At 38.0% G+C, this 17,159-nt stretch overlaps 1 protein-coding gene across 4 annotated transcripts in view; it reads right to left on the reverse strand.

The window, feature by feature from the left end:
• Positions 1 to 2,604: 2,604 nt before the first annotated feature.
• The window catches only part of LOC147169752 (multiple PDZ domain protein), a 51,498-nt gene continuing 36,943 nt past the window's right edge, over positions 2,605 to 17,159 (reverse strand). For 3 of the 4 annotated variants that reach the window (XM_086083277.1, XM_086083278.1, XM_086083276.1), the window contains 17 exons: positions 16,958 to 17,057; positions 14,916 to 15,124; positions 14,445 to 14,536; positions 14,291 to 14,357; positions 12,743 to 12,817; positions 12,376 to 12,660; positions 12,148 to 12,231; positions 10,608 to 10,801; positions 7,971 to 8,118; positions 7,801 to 7,872; positions 7,535 to 7,658; positions 7,358 to 7,401; positions 7,125 to 7,247; positions 6,626 to 6,730; positions 5,942 to 6,027; positions 4,938 to 5,061; positions 2,605 to 4,837 (listed from right to left, as the gene is read on the reverse strand). In XM_086083277.1, coding sequence (XP_085939403.1) covers positions 4,691 to 4,837; positions 4,938 to 5,061; positions 5,942 to 6,027; positions 6,626 to 6,730; positions 7,125 to 7,247; positions 7,358 to 7,401; positions 7,535 to 7,658; positions 7,801 to 7,872; positions 7,971 to 8,118; positions 10,608 to 10,801; positions 12,148 to 12,231; positions 12,376 to 12,660; positions 12,743 to 12,817; positions 14,291 to 14,357; positions 14,445 to 14,536; positions 14,916 to 15,124; positions 16,958 to 17,057 — 2,079 coding nt within the window. In that variant the 3' untranslated portion in view covers positions 2,605 to 4,690. The remainder of the gene's footprint in view (positions 4,838 to 4,937; positions 5,062 to 5,941; positions 6,028 to 6,625; positions 6,731 to 7,124; positions 7,248 to 7,357; positions 7,402 to 7,534; positions 7,659 to 7,800; positions 7,873 to 7,970; positions 8,119 to 10,607; positions 10,802 to 12,147; positions 12,232 to 12,375; positions 12,661 to 12,742; positions 12,818 to 14,290; positions 14,358 to 14,444; positions 14,537 to 14,915; positions 15,125 to 16,957; positions 17,058 to 17,159) is intronic. The other variant, XM_086083275.1, reaches the window with a different exon arrangement.

Raw genomic sequence — 17,159 nt, forward strand, 5'->3', positions numbered from 1 at the left:
TGTATTTTTTTTTTTTACCTCTATACATCTGAAAACACATCCTGCACTTTATACTCACTTTGTCAAATTAGGCTCATTACTTTTTTTCTAACCTCCACTGATGATGACATAAAACATATGACAAGAGATAGGTAAAAATGTGCTTGTGTAACCAATGTAAAAACCACCAGCTTCTGATCTAATCTATTGAACACATAAAAAAATAATAATAATAATAAAATAAAAATAAAGGTAATGTACAGGTTCTATATATTTTTCATTTGTTAGAGAAATACAAGTAAAAAAAAAAAAAAGGAAGGACAATGATTGTGTGTGTAGAAAAGTTTATTGTGCCACATTCGGAATTTAAATAATTGACAGTTTAAAAAAACAATAACTTGTTTGCGTTTGGCCTTTGTACATTACAGTTTGTCAATTTTGATACATTTGTATTGAAGGCCTCCTGTAAAGTAAAATGACTGCACTAAACTGAAGCAGCTTCTGACTACTGTGGAGAATGAATTGAACATATTAAAAAAAAACTGGTTTGACTTATCAGTAAACTTAAACAAAACCTAATTTATAGTTACTGGTACTAGACAAATCACTCATCAAGTCAAAATTATAGTAAACTCAATTGCAGTAAAAAGAGTGTAGTTATTGGCGATAAATTATGTTGGAAGAAAAAAGAAAATGCCAAAAATGATAGGGATACTCTCTAAAACAAAGGATTTCTTGAATAATAAATCATTATACACATTATACTGTTCATTATTATTACCATATCTGACTTATTGTGTGAAAATCTGGGGAAACGCATATAAAACAAACACCGACCCTGTTTTCAAACTGCAAAAAAGAGCCATAAGAATTATTAATCGATCAAAATATACAGAGTGAGTAATATTATGATGCGCTGTGTATGAACAAAGCCCTGAATTGAATAACAGATATGGCTGTAGGCACCAAATTGCTTGTCTGAGCCCTGAGGCTAACTTTGCAAATCAGAGCATTTAGATACAATTTAATTTTAATAGATAAGAGTCATGTGAAGCGCAGCCTAAATTCCATCTCGCCATAAAAGCACATACACTGCCCTCTTGTGGCCATAGTCGTAATAGCTGTACTATGGGTCTTAGTATTACAGAATAGGAAAGGAACAGTTATTAAAAGATTAAATAATCCATTATATTTTGAAATGGGCATCACGTACTAATTTAAACACAGATGTTAAAATGGTGATACTTAACTGATATTTTTATTTCATACAAATATTGTAAAAAAAAAAAATTATATATATATATATATATGTGAATTATTATTATTATTATTATTTGTTTTTAATTTTGATTAATCCTGACAGCCTTGTGACAAACTTTTCATCAAGAAAAATGACCATTTTAAGTAGATTTTATTTGGACCACCAAGTATATAGACAGATTAAATGTCATTAACACTGTAATGAAAATTGCATCAGATTTTTAATCATGAGACTGTTGTTGTAATTTGCAGATTTTCTTTTAGAATTAGCTTGAAATTCACAACATAATAAACCATAAACAATGACGTACTGACAAATGTAGCAAGATAAACATTTTACAAACAATAATTTTACGCTGTTAAACAGTTCAAAAGTTCAGTCTGATGTTCAACTAAAGCTAATATTGTCTGGCAATATTGCTCATGTTTTGGCTTTAATCTTGATTTGGAAAAGAGGTTTTCATTTACAATTATGGTTGTTTGCATAAATTACTTTTGAGTGAAATGGCTGTAATTCCTAAACGGTAAATCGCATACAGCAGTTTTGCAAAATCACCAAAACAAAAGCTTAAAGTCTACATTTAGCTGACCATTTCATTTCTCATTTATCCATTGCTTTTAGAGTTGTGACCGTCACATGAGCTCGCAGTCCATGGGCCGACCTTACAAACCCTCCCGGGTGAAGATCATGAGTGCCTTGCATATCAACTGAGCTTTTGAGAACGTTTTTAGTTGCAGTGGGGGAAAAAACCCGACATTGCAATGTGACAGCGGGGTAGCAGACAGTTTCTGGAAAAAATTGAACAGCCATGGGGCTTAAAAGGCATGAAATCAATCTGTTGTTTGTGTTCTGCCGGGTTATCTTGCGTAAATAGTTGCCTAATGATCGAGAAGAAAGACTTGGATGGACATGATGGGACCCACTCCGAAGTGCATGTGATACTTCAGACTTTCAAATTTTGGCCTTGAGAGTTATTCTAATGCAGCAAATAATAGCGCATTTAAATGCATAAAGCATGTTGGCATTCATTCGCTTTAAAAGGCTCTTCATAGTCAATTGTTCATGTGGAGAGGGATGAAGCAGACTGTCATGGCTGCCTTTCAATAAAACCGCCGAGGCGAGCAGATGGTGTTGATGAACGTGGAGAGCTCCAGACAGGATCTCCCTCGGTGCTTCCTACTTCCTAAATGAGACATTTGTGTGCAAATGGATTGCATGTCAAGTTGTCACCAGCAACTTCGCTAATTAAACGCAAAGTTCTGTGCAATTAAAAAAATATATACAGCACAGGTTCACTTGGCCTTTTTGTATTTCTCTGACTTGTCAACATCTGCTTCAAGTTGCGGCTGCTGCAGTCAAATTAACAGAGTTGCCATCACACAGCCTTTATTGTGGCACTTAAAAGGCTTTTGGAATCATAAAAGGACAGCAAGTAAAAAAGAAATGAATATATCAATTCCATCCATTTATAATCTATAGCGCTTGTCCTCATACATATTTTTGCATTAAATCAATTGCATATGAACAAAGCTACAGCTTTTCAATGGTACTGTTTGCCCAAAATCTTTTTGGTGCACATGTTTGACCTTGACTATCAAATGTTGACCTTTAAAAAAACGTATAGGTGTGGAGCACCTCATAGCTCGATTTTGAGTGGCGTGGCGAGTACGTTTGTATTTGTGAGTACAATGGAACATTTTTAAATATGTTTGAAATTACTCACAAATTCGTTCAAACAGATTCGCAAATATGTTTGCACATATTTGTAGGCTAAATGCTACAAACATAGCATATTTTACCAAAATGTTACGGTAACGGAGTACTACTTTAGCATTTAGCCTACAAGTACGTTCGAACGTAGTCGCGAGGATGTGCTAACAAGAGTGTCGAAATTAGTGCGTTAATTTTGAGTTAATCTAAAGTTCTTTTAAATGCGCGATTAAACGACCGCCCCTTACTTGGAAAGCCTTTACTGGGGGAATTCCAGTCACAAAGGAGCAGACACGTCCATGTCAAAATTGAGCAGTATTAAATGGAATATTAATGCATATATTTGTAGAGACTGGCGTCAAGTTGTATTTTACAATATAAAAAATGTGCAGAATTTCACAAGTTACTCCATTTTGAATATTAGATAGCTCTTAATATGAAAAGCAAAATGTACTGAGCTGTTGCCAGTGTCTTACAAAAGCAATTATGCTGTCTAGTGGCAGAAAAATGACCTCACTGCAAATCAATATCAAACTCGTTTTTTCATCATTTTAATTTTAACTCAATTTTATGAATTATTATGAAATTACTGTAGGCTATCAATGACTAAAATACCTTTTTATTGTATTTTATTTTACATTTGGAACAGATATAAAATTTGCAATAAATCATGAGTTATTACTATTGAAGTGATGTGATTAATTGTGATTACAAATTTGAATCGCCCTAGTTCTAACATACTCGCCAGTCAAAAATGTTTACTCCACATTGGCAGTTCCATACTTCCGTAATAAGGAAGGTCTCAACTCAGGACTTGAACCAAATGCGGTTGAGGTGGTTTTGAGCACGGCAACTGGTGTCACAGCACTCTCTTATGCCAACCTAGTTTGGAGAATATTTAACATTGAAGAAGAATGTTCGTTAGATATTTAACCTTGACGTGCTTGGATGTTATTTTTCCGAATGCGAGGGCAAATAAACAAAGGAGCAAAAGCAAAACAGATCAGCTATTGTTCACCACTGCCATTTGAAATTCTAAATGAAGGCAGGTTGTCGCTACACAAAAGCGTGCAACAATGTAATTTACTAACAAAAGATGATTCGATAAGAGCATATTTTGTTGTTGTACAACTCCAAACACTGTCTCTATAACATTCATGTATACAGAAAATATGAATACAAATACAGTAATTAGAAAACAATCACTCATCGTGGGCATGGTTCCTAAATAATACACATTACGCAATAAAATGGAAGAAAACAGAATAAACATGAAAACACCATTCACACTCTTAGCTGCAGAGGTTGTCAGTGTTGCTGATTGTCCATTATCATCATTAAGTAATACAGAACATATTAATCCTCATCACACAGCTGTCCTTACACCTTGATGCCATACAAAACATTGGCAAAAGCACTTGGCATATTTCAGGAAACCACGTTCGAGAGCTCGGCCCATTTTATGTTGGAGATCGTTCAAAACACAATTCGATTTTTTCTCTCTCTCACCAAAACAGTTCATAATAAATAAGACGGGGCATTTATAGAATGATGATTTCATTTGATGTTGTTATAAAAATGTACATTGGAACTATGGATTACATTTAAAAAATACCCAGGCTGTGCTAGAAGTAAAAGAGGTAGTTGATCCAGACTTCCATTTTCAAAATCATAACCGATAATATCTGAGTCTGCATGTTGTACATAAATGATGAGCTTTGCTAAATGGATGAGTCCAACTCATGAGAGAACAGTAAGAACCACAGTCCCTTTGGTCTTCTTGAGAATGTCCACAGCTTCAGCGTGCGTCACGCCCTCCAGACAGTGTCCGTTCACCGCGATGATCTGATCGCCTCGTTTCAGCCTCCCATCCTCAATGGCCGCTCCCTGCCCAGCCCAAGAAAAAAAAAAGGGGGGGGGGGGGGAATACTGAATAATTAACAGTGTTGATTTGCTTGATGACGTGTCCACATGGCATGTGTCCGACCTTGTGAAAGATGGTTTTGATGTAGATGGGCAGGTCTCCATGCGGGCTTCCAAAACCTCCCACGATGCTGAAGCCCAGGCCTGAAGAGCCTCGATCCAGACTGACAGTCTTGTACATCCGAGTGCTGCGGCCAGACAAAGTAAAACGTACACTGTAAAAAATGCACTCTAAAAACAGTTATGGTTAAACAAAATGGACCGATAATAACCCAATTTTTTGACCCAAGTACAGGATCTGACCAATATTTACGAGTTGTTTTACGATGAAAGACCCATATCTTGACTCAAAGTTGGGTCAAATCGAACCATTTTTGACACAACTGTTTTTAGAGTGTGGGGACTTGATATTTATTTGGAAAAAACCTAGTAAAGTTTTTTTCATCCATCCATTTTCTTGACCGCGTATTCCTCACAAGGGTCGCGAGGGCACTGGAGCCTAACCCAGCTGATTTTGGGCAGTTGGCGGGGTACACCCTGAACTGGTTGCCAGCCAATCCAGGAGTAAAGTTTTTTTCACTCCGAAATTCTAAGTAAAGGAGAGCACATTTTGCCAGTTTATTTTAAAACGATACTCAAACATTGAGGAACAAACTCATGACATTCAGCTTGGGAGACAGCCACTCCACCATATAATAATAATAATAATACTGCATTGCAGCTCTGTCCAAAATGAGACCAAAAATGCTCTTGGGATGCTGTCACAGTAGGAGCGGCAAGACTCAGGTGGTAGAGTGGCTGAGTAGCCTTTTTTATTTTTATTATTAACTGGTAAAATGTACTCAAAACTCTCCTTGTAAAATGTACACAGAATTTCTGAGTGAAAAAAACTTTAGTAGGTTTTTTCAAGTGTTTTTTTTTTGTTTTTGTTTTTTTACAGTGATCTTATTACTCTAAGCTCTGTAGACAAACAACTATTATATCGCTCTACTCACTACAACGACTTACTCGATGACTGTGGTACTGGTATACAACCATGTGAGGTCACTACAGACTAAAACTTCCTACCAGAGGTTGTTGTGAAAGCATGACAGGCCACTCGGCGGGTCTGACGGTCGCTCGTGTACATCATGAAGGCTGCGTCCTGCTGCCACCTAAAGTATACACACAAAAAGTATCTGTTTACGTACATTTATTAGGGCCTGCTATCTTGAAATTGCTGCTAATAATTATCATTAGTCTGACATTTCAGGTGCCTTTTTTTAGGGCCCTAAACATGCCTGTAAAGTCACAATTTTTTTATTTTATTTTTTGCTAACGTGTCCACTGATCTTAAGACAGATGTCCGAAATTGAACAGGAAGGTGGCCATTTTGTTTTAAAAATGCTATAATGGAGGAACTCCTTCTAGGGAAGATCACCCAAATGAGCTCCCATTTGGAAGCATGTAGGCTGTTATTGTCATCTCAAAGTTTCAAGATTTACTGCTTTCATTCGTAAATAGATTAAATGTCCTGGTCAGCGATTTACAAGTCGCAACTCTCAGCTTTAGTTCTTCTGATCCAGAATAAGACCACATGCACTCAACGGAACATGAATGAATTTAGTTAGCTATCACTGGCAACTACCGGGAAAAAAACCTCCACTCTGTCAAATGTAAAAGTTTCTCAATTTTATTCTCAGTAAAAATATGTTATCATGTTGGTTATTTCAACATGTTTTGACATTATGTGGCAGTAAACTATGACATTACCTGCAGGGTGACAGCGCCGATGGCGTTCTTGAGCAAGGCTGCAGCCTGGATGTGAGTCATTCCCTCCATGGATACGTCATTTATACTGAGGATCCTGTCTCCTAGCTGGTGGGGGGGAAAACAATGTGCAGATGTGCCAAATACTGTGGCTGCTAGCATATATTAGCATAATATGGCCACAATATACTTTATTGTTGATGTAGTAAATGATGTGATCGGTGAAATTTGTTTAAAAAAAAAAAAGAAGTACCCTACCATTTTTGTGAGGACATTTCAGCAACAAACTTCCAACCTTTTCAAACATTTCCCTTTAAACAATTTGTCAACTGTGAACACGTCTCACGTTGTTTGAAATATCGGTGAATAATCTGATAAATATGTATGAGTAGCGCATCTTGTGAGAAATAAAGTTGACAGATTAGTCGCTGTAATTTGATGGAAAATGACAGATGCCTGTTCCTGCGACGTCGAGCGGGCGCACGCGCACACATACACACACCTTTAATTGCTGTGTTTTGGCAGCTGATCCGCTTGTATCCATGGTTGCAATAAAAAGAGGTACGTTGCCATGGGGACTGCCCACTCCTCCTGCTAAAGTGATGCCTCGGGAGTCACGTGGACCCTGCGATGATGCCACATACACAGTATGCGCATAATGTTGGATTCATTTCATTCAGCAACATTTGGACTACTTTCACAACTTGCAAATATTGTATTCTAAGAGTGCCTAACCTTTTTAATAACAACTTTTCTGTAGTCAGGGTAGTCTTCAAATGCTGTAGGAGCAGAAAATGAGCAAAGTTATTATTGTGCATTTTAATTCCTCATTAGAGTAACCTTCTCAAAAACGTTTTTAGTTTGCAGGTATTTAGTATAATTGTAATGTATCATGACAAACTGACGACTCACTGAGGCTGCCTCTTTTGTGTTTTGTGTCCCTCTGTCGGCCGACAGAAGTACTGGATCCGCTTGAGGGTGTCAGGGTGGAACAGTCTGAGTCTTCACTCTGGATAAAACACAACTTAAAGTAGCCCTACATTCACAAAGTCACATTTTAAAAAAATGTGCATAATAATCTATAAACTGCAGGCATATTTGAAAAAATAATTCTATGATCTAAAAGCACAAAACAGGTTTTATTCAGTAGAAAGAAGTTGGGCATGCAAACAGTTTACCTGGTTCTCTTGTGGGTACTGCAGTCCGGCTTTAAAACGAGCCACCTCCAGGTGGAACACACCACTGCAATTCTGTTACATAAAAATGAGTAATCCACCCAAAAAAAAAAAAAATATATATATATATATTTTGATATTGTGGTAAACACACAAGTTAAAATCTGCCTTACCTGCAGAAGCCTCTCTGCAAGGTCTTGTGTCTCTGCACGGACGTCCTCGCCGTTGATTGACAGAATCTGGTCACCTAGCAACAACCTGCCATCCAAATCTGTTACACCTCCTTTGATGATATCTGACACAAAGATGCCGGTGTCATTACTGTAGGAAGAAAACAGAGGTCAAAGCTGTGTCTGTCGCACGGAAAGCAAATACATGCTGGCATCTGAAAGTGAGCTGTTTTGCATAACGTCACACTTACGGCATATGAAGCACCATAAAAAATTTGCACCCATCGAGAATAATTGATCACGTGTCTTAGATGCGGTGTGACTATAAACTGCCTGTTATGGTAATTAGAGGATGCTGCAGATGTGGGATTTCATTAACTCCTTATATATACAGTATATTGTGGACATATTACGCTAATATATGTTAGCAGCCACAATATTTGGTACATTTGCACAATCCACATTATTATATAGCTTTTAATGTGGAGAGGTTACAGTATTTGTCCAACATTATAAATTAAAACAAATTAACTCCACTGCATCATTGCAAGGGCTGTTTATAAAATTCTTCAAAAACAAAAATCAGTGTAAGAGAATTTGAATTACAATAACCATTGTCCTGTTGTATATCACCCTTCTTCTGTTCAGCTTCAATGTAATCTTCAGTTCTCCTGCAAAATGTCTTGATAAACTTGGGAATTCATCTTTTCACATATAACAGAAATGCATCCAGGCCTTGCGGTAGCAAACCATGATGCCCCAACCGCCATACTTGACAGTTAGGATGATGTTTTGACGGTGATGTTCTGTTCCTTTTTTCAACAAGGTAGTCTTTTGCAAACGTTAAACCTTGAGCATTGCTTTTTGGACTTCCACTAAGGTGCACTCCAATTACCTCCATTTAATGTTTTACTTTTCCTAAATTTGTCAACAGACAAGGATTATTGTTCACATCATTCAGCGTTCTAGTAGAAAGCTTTGTTGCAGTAATTTTTAAAACTCATTCACTCGCAGTCATTTTAACAGAAGCAACCCCCTTTCGCTCCCAGATGTTTTACTGGATTTTAACAGATTTTGCAAGGCCCACAGAATATTGTGTTCGGTTGCTATTAAAACATGCAACCTACCAAAAGAGATTTAGAATTAGAGTCTCTTCTTTCATCAGGAAAAAAAAAGTATATTTGTATCCGTTTTGCAGCCATTAGCATTAGAATATAGCAAAGTTTCATCAATATTCACATTCCTGGTGAAAAAACTGACAATAAGAGCTTGTTGCAACATGGCCCTGGCTGATCTCTTATACTCTGCTGCCACCTGCTGGCCGTTTTATTAAATACTTACCATTGCTTTAAGCCACCTCTTTTATGTCAGAAGCTGCATCAAAACCTTCTGTATGCTCTTGCATAAAAAACGTGTAAATACGTTTTTGGGAGTGAAGGACAAAAAAACTGGTTTACACATTTTTGGGTTTGAATGAGTTAATAGACTGCCATTTATAGACATTCTGTCTTACATGGACATCAAAGATTTTCAAAGTACTTGTGTCACTCTTTCCAGCTTCATGCAAGTTAATTATTCTAAATTAAGAGTTCATTTGTGTTATGCATGGTTCAGATTGCGTGACGTTGACTGGGCTCCATGTTGGCTGAATCCAGCCTCCGTTTTATTTACGTTTTCCATCTTGCACTGTGAATGTTTACATGGTGTGTCCAGAAAAATATGGCAATAGTTAAGGCGGATTGTGATGAGATAAAGATCAGGTCACATTTTATAGCCAATTTATGCAGAAATCCAGGTCATTACAAAGGGTTTGGAACTTTGCATACTTATCTGATTTTTAAAAGCTTTCAGCAGAAAAATTTATGATAGAGCACATCTTCTGCTTACTGCATAGTGCATACCAATTTTATTTTATTTTTTTAATAAGAAAAAAGAGGCTGTATTCTGCTTTTGTCCCAGACCTGAATTTGGACCACACGGATTCCTGTTTTCTGATTATCTGTTGCAAATGAAATGTAACGAGTTAAGAATAGAGTATACTAATTTGTTATCTCCCAAAATGGTCAATTAAAATAAATATACAGTATAATATAGAAAGGTAAAGGAGGCAAGGTAGAAATAGTGCAATAGTAGAAAGTGAGGCTACCCACTGACAGACATGGATCAGTTCCACATGATGACACCTTTATCAATTGTTCTCAGGCCAGAGTCATCATTCATCACATCACATCCGACATAATCGGGAAACTCATAAATGAAAAAAACCCAACCTCATCCATCAACTGAAAGCATCAACATGAAAACTTCCTCCACCTGCTTTCATGGATCAATAAACTGACTGTCAAAGGCAAGGAACAATTTCAGACGAGAAATCATAAAGAAACGCCATTTCAAACTATAAGTGGTCATAAATGACCACAAGGTACGCCATTAGGTATCCTCCCATTGCTTACGATGACTCTTTATGCGTATTTCACCATAATGTCTAATTAACAAAATCGGAAACTGATAACTGTCCTTTGAATGGTTTTGAATTACTATGAACAATGTAATTGGCTAATTAATGATCCATTGTAGACATGTACCTTGTTTAAAGTATATTATCATATTACTGAGACAGTTTGATACTGATCGGCATACCTTTTACCCACAGTGGTGAAGCCCAGGCCTTTGACAGGATGAGGCCTCAGGACAAGACTGAAGACATCCCACAGGTCCTCCTCCCTGTAGGCAACCTGGTGCCTGAAGACACGAAGCTGAACGCGTTGGGTGGCGAGTCTCAGCACACTAATGGCCTCATCGTGAGTGGCCTGCCTCAGGTCGATACCGTTGACCTGAAGCAAAGAAGAGACAGTATAAATTGCGCTGTGAATTACTAACAGTTCTTGTTAAGTTTTGGTCTACAAAAAGATCCCATTCAAACACAATCAGCATTGATAAATGCACCAATACGTAAATTCACATTCTGGAATTTGTATTTTTTTATCTGTTTGAAAACATTTGCATTCTTTAGGCCTAAAAAAATAACACATTCAAAAATATAAATCAAAGTTTCCTGCACTGAAATAATATACAAAATAACTTTAAAACTCGGTGCAAGTTACTTTTATAAGATCTTCCTAAACTATCAAAGTGCAGTGGTGCGTGTGTGAGTCACAAATTTAATTCGTTCTGTGTTCGTAACTGAAGTCAAAACACTTACATTTTAAATAATCTTTTACCATTGAAATTCATTTCCAGCCTTTCCAAAATGTATTTTTAAGATGACAAATTTTAAATAATCTTTTACCATTTAATTTAATTTCCAGCCTTTCCAAAATGTATTTTAATGATGAAAAAAACCCACTCCATATTATTTTACTTTATAAAAACATCCAGCAATGACATAATTAAATAGAATTAAAAAGAATTAGACATTTTTTTGTCATTGTGATGTTCTTTTTTATATCCCCGCCTTCGCCACCTAGGGGCAGTATACAACCAAGAAACGGATATACCGGTTCTCTTGAGACAACTCAACTCCTCTCAGCTCATGAGTATGGCACTAATAATATTCATTCTTTGTGGAGGATCAAAAATATAAGATAGCGAGTCCTGTTATATTTTCTGTGTAAATCTATTGTTTAACTATTTGTGTTCAATCCAATACTTCAAGTGTTATATCATAGCACCACAACATAGATGTGATTCAGGTTAGAATTAAGATAGCAGACTGAAAGGCTAAACTATGTGGTGTAATTATTTTTGTTTTGTTCAGATTGACAGCAACTTCAATTGGAAGTGGCAATTAACAGCTTGAATATTTTTTCTCAAAAGAAATCTACCACTATCTGCCAAACTACTGCTTATTGTGAAGGAGTAGAGGTAAATTCATTGCCACCATACAGCGGAGCAAAAAATAAATAAATTTGGCTGTATCTCAAAAAATTCACATGTCACTTGAGTTACTCTTATCTCAAGGCACCACAGTACAGTTTTGAGACATGGACAATAGAAAATAATTCAGTGTACATTCTGAGACTTACCTCCAGCAATGTCAGGCAACGACAGTGCAATGACAACTGCTGGGAGTCTACATGAATCCACCAAACTTTGCACAAGCATTTCACTTCAGTGAATTAATTTTTTTTTTTGCTACCTTGGCTGACTTTCAAGTCTAACAAATAATTGTTGATTGTACCTCAAATATCTGGTCTCCAGCCTGCAGCCTTCCATCTCTCTGCGCTGCTCCTCCATCATTCACCTCGTGGATTATTACTGACCCCTAGTGGATAATATTAGAAAATACATGTACTACTCGTCTGCAATTGGGTGCGCTTAATAGCAGACATCAGTGTCTCTTATTTAGGAAAAAAAGAGAGAACATTTTAAAAGAGGTGACAACTTAATTATTAATTATCACTCTCACCAGCAGAGTGTCACATCCTCCAACAATGCTGAGACCCAGGCCTACATTTCCTTTCAAAATCTCTATAGTGGTTTCTCTGCCAGCCACAACGGGGCAGTTAAGAGGGTCAGACGCTGAAGTGGATGCACGCCAATCAGAAGGCTCCTTAGGAGTGGTCTGCTTCGCACTGAGGGCCAGCGAGGTGGAGCGGTCCGGAAGGGGCGATGCTGCTTGATGAGGCTTTGACAAGCGGGATGAAGCAGATGAGGGAGCCTCAGGGCAGCTGACAGACACTTTGACAGTGGCCTGGTGTTAGCGAATGAAGATAACTAAGTTGTCAATAATTCAATACACCTGATGAAATCCTCCAATGAGGGAGGCGTTGTACCTTCTTCACATTCAGTCGGGTCCCTGGCTCGTCATTCGCTGCTTTGACACTGTCCCCAGCCTTTCCCATGTTGTCCTGCAAACAGAGTTAAGTATTGAATATGGGAATTTATGTCACACAGGAGTGAGATTAAAATTCAAACACCCTCTGGCCAAATATCTCAATAGATGTAGCCTTGGGCCCAACATGAAAGCTTATTAGTGTATGACGACATCATGAGGGGGGCATGGAAAGCACAAACTCAAGGTTAATCTAGTACAATTAGGAGGAGAAATAGCAAGGGAGAACACTCATCATAAGAACCTTTACAGTTGCATACATTATGCACTGACATGGCCCTCATTATTGTATTGCATTGGGACACCCTACAGCAATATAAATTATGGATATGGCAATAAAAGCCTTTTCCTACAAGACTGTTGTGTCTTTGTGAATTTTTGTTCATTTGTGAGGTCCGCGGTCACTGATGTGGGACCCGAGAAAGGGCCTGATCTTTTCATTCGGAAAATTTCGCACTGGAACAGAAAAGGGCATTTTTCAAACTCCAATTAAATGTTAATTATTGTTAATGGATGAAGAGGTGTTATAGTACGTTTGTCTATGTAATTAATAGCAATTCTATCTGAATTTAAGCACACACAAAAAAGCTGTGCAATAGATTTAATTAATAAATAATGATTTGTATAAAGATAAGATTAATTGAGGTTAATTAAAATCCATTGGGCAATTAAAATTCACTGTTTCAAAGTGAATAACCATCCATCCATCCATCATCTACCGCTTATCCAGGGTCGGGGCGTGGGGGTAGCAGCTTTAGCAGGGAAGCCCAGACTTCCCTTTCCCCAGCCACTTCAGTCAGCTCTTCCGACCGGATCCCAAGGCGTTCCCAGGCCAGCCGAGAGAAATAGTCTCTCCAGCGTGTCCTGGGTCGTCCCCGGGGCCTCCCGCCGGTGGGACATGCCCGGAACACCTCTCAAGTGAATAACCACGGGACTTTAACTCATTCACTCCAGCCATTCTCACTGAAGCAACCCGCTTCGCTCCTGGCTGTTTTACTGGATTTTGACTGATTTTGCAAGGCTCACAGGATATTGTGTTCTATTGCTATAAAAACATGGGAAAATATATATATAGTCTTTTATTTCATCAGGGAAAAAAGTTTATTTGTATCTGTTTCCGTTTTGCTGCAATTAGCATTAGAAATATAGCTAAGTTTCATCATTATTCATAAACCTGTTGAAAACACTAGGAAAAGAGCTTTGTTGCAACATGGCCCTGGTTGATCTCTTATACTCTGCTGCCAACTGCTGGAGGTTTTTGTAATAACTACTATTGCTTTAAGCGACCTTTTCAGGTCAGAGGCTGCATCAAAGCCTTCGGTATGCTCTAGCATTAAAAAAAAACATAAAAATATGTATAAATACATTTTGGGGGATCATGGCAATATTTAAAATATTATATATTTTTTCGTTTTTGGGAGGAAATTTGTTAATTTTGGACTGCCTTTTAACAAATTGTTTTTAAAGTTAAGGACAATAATTAAATCACCTGTGAATGTGTGACATCGCCTTCCATTGTGGAGCTGCTATGGGACATTTCAGCTGCTGTTTTATTTCTGTGGAAACAACATACAGTATAATCGAACATGGTCATTGGAAATTATACTGAATGTGGCTCAGAAAGGGTTTGTGTGGCGTGTCACCTGATGAGAATGATCTTGACTTTCGAAGGCGCATTATCAATGATGGTGGAGGCATTCTGATGACTGCGTCCGTACAAGATCTGACCGTTGATCTATAAATCAAAACAACCAGCTGTGTACTTGATCCCATCCATCACCACATGAATCTGATTTCTGTCATCTTCTTCTGCTGTTTCTTGTCAATCATTCCCTTCCCACAAGTGAGCTCTGTAACGCCATCACTCATTGCGAGAATTTCAAATGGCACCAACAATTGTTCAAGGTTATTTTTCCTCATAAATCCTCATTCCATTTTTGCTGCTCTTATGTTTGAGAAATCGGACATTTTGTGAAAAATAGATCAGAAACTAAATGTCAGCATCACAGAATAATCTCATAAAACAACAACAAAAACAGACAAATCAGCGTCCATCATTTTCGCTCACTTTTTTTTTTTTTTACCCATTGATCCCCATTCTCTGTCCGTCTTACCTCTAGTAACTCATCCCCCACCAGTATTCGCCCATCTAAGCCAGCAGGTCCTCGAGGGTCTATATCCGCCACATAGACACTCATGCGGGCCCTGGAGCCATCCTTATTGCCTGCAAGGCAGATTCCCAAACCATGTTCTGCTGTGCGCTTCTCCAACTCAATCATATGGAGCTTCCCTGACAGGCTGCCATAACGCTGGAGCATCTTTTCTGAAGAGTGGAGAGAAAGCGATTGTTAGGAGAAGAGTAGACGATGGTGAACCTCAAAAAGTATAGCATGCTGGAGGAAATGAGTGACACTTCATGTGGAGAGCAAGAGTAAGCGGCACACTCCAGAGGGGCGCGTGTGGGTGTGTGTTGCAGCAATTTGTCTGGAGGGGATGATGTCTGACGGGCTGTCAGAATGCTGAAAGATGACTGTGTTCAATACAGAATGCACATATCCGGGATGACAAAGGTGCGCATGAGAGACGTGCTTGTCCACTTCATCATTGCAATCATAGTCACATACGAGACACATGAGAGTAGGCGCTCATTTATTTGTGGATTTATTGAGGCATTGTGATGTTTTAATGAAAACAATTTAGCAAGTGGAACGAACTGTTTGATTTGTTGCTTGTGGAGATTGAACCAGACATTCAAAAGGAGATGTTACTTGAATCCTTGGTAAAATTGGTGACTCACAAGGAGGAAATTTCGGAAGCTATATCATTTCCATCTCAAAAGTGTCATCATCTAATTGCCTGACATTACACGGCCCGGCTGTGTGAACAGTGTATGCTCTGACTAAGAGTACCAGGATTAGTCGTCTAGCTAGCCATCATTTCGTCGATTACCAAAATTCGCAACATTTTATTTAATGATCATTTAATTTTTAAAGCTTTGTTTTTCTCTCAAGTCTCCCTCTGTACATCCTCTGCCTTGTCTGCTTTTTTTTGTCCTTGAAAAGGAGGCCAAAAGTTTGGCAGTATTTTGCCGAAAATACTTTAGAAGAATGCGATGCAAAACCTGCAAAGCCAAATTTGCCTTTCATGGATGCACAACGGTCATGTATGAGCATCTAAACAGGAAGCATGTTGGGCCCGATTCACGTTCTGACGAAGAGGTTGTCAGACAGTTGCCAGCTAGCTAGCACCTAACATAAGCGTCATAATGAGTAAGCTAGCTATAAACGTTAATATTAGCTTAAGGCTAATTATGACCATTTTATTCACCATTTATTCATACAGCGATGCCATGTTTGAATAGGAAATTTGGTTATGCTTATAACGCTAGGTTATAGAGCTAAAACAATACGCTCCTCTTTTGTTTGACTTTGTAGACCTGTTTAATACTTTCATATTGTACAAACAAGCAAAACCTTTGCATTTATTTTAGTTTTCTTCTAGCACAGTGCCTCATAAGGGTTTTCCTTTTCTCTTCTACATCTAAGTTTGATACCTGAGAAGAGTTAAATATGTGTCCAAGTATTACTTCTTCTTTCAATTTTGTTGTTGTTGTATTTATACCAGTACATAGTGTTCCTGTGTAACTATACAAACTGCGTAGTTCCATTTTAAAACACTCTAAACAGCTTAAAAAATTCAAATATGCCAGACATGCTGGTACAAGCTACGAAGTTGAATATGCTATCATGCTATCATGCCTAAGACACTTGAGGCTGGAATCTAATGACGGTTATATAAGAATAACCTGCAATTTACATATGATCCGATTTGTTGAGTAATCGCAAAAATAATTGATTCTTGATGATCAAAATGACAGTCCAAGTTCTGACAGCATTGTTGCTTGTAATGAAGTTCTCAGAAAGACGAATAAACAAAAAGTCTTGGATGATTGGACAAAAATTCTGACAGACACATCTCTAAATCTGGTAGATAGTCTTCCCAGAAAACTGAGAGCTGTTGCAGTTGCAAAGCAGCTCCACATTTTTTTTTTCATTTTTGTAATAGCCATACTACCCAATACTTCTGTTCATGTAATGCACGTATGTTCACTGCTAGTTCTGTTCTTTAGAAGAAGGTCTTAGCAAAGTTTGCTTACTTCTGCCAGTGTTCTCCTGATCATCAGAGGCTGCGATGTTTGGTGTCTTTACAGTCACGGGGCTTTGCCGACCTGCTCTATTGGAAGTCTGCTGAGGCACCTTGGGAGAGGTTTTGCATTATTGAACAGGCTGTTGGAGATGCCTCGGGGGATCCTAGAGGCATGAGTTGGACTACCCCTGAGGCCTGTTCGGCATGCTTGC

The sequence above is a fragment of the Leptonotus elevatus genome, chromosome 8 (genome assembly GCF_054856555.1).
Source record: "Leptonotus elevatus isolate MCC_2025b chromosome 8, RoL_Lele_1.0, whole genome shotgun sequence".
NCBI classification, from domain to species: domain Eukaryota; kingdom Metazoa; phylum Chordata; class Actinopteri; order Syngnathiformes; family Syngnathidae; genus Leptonotus; species Leptonotus elevatus.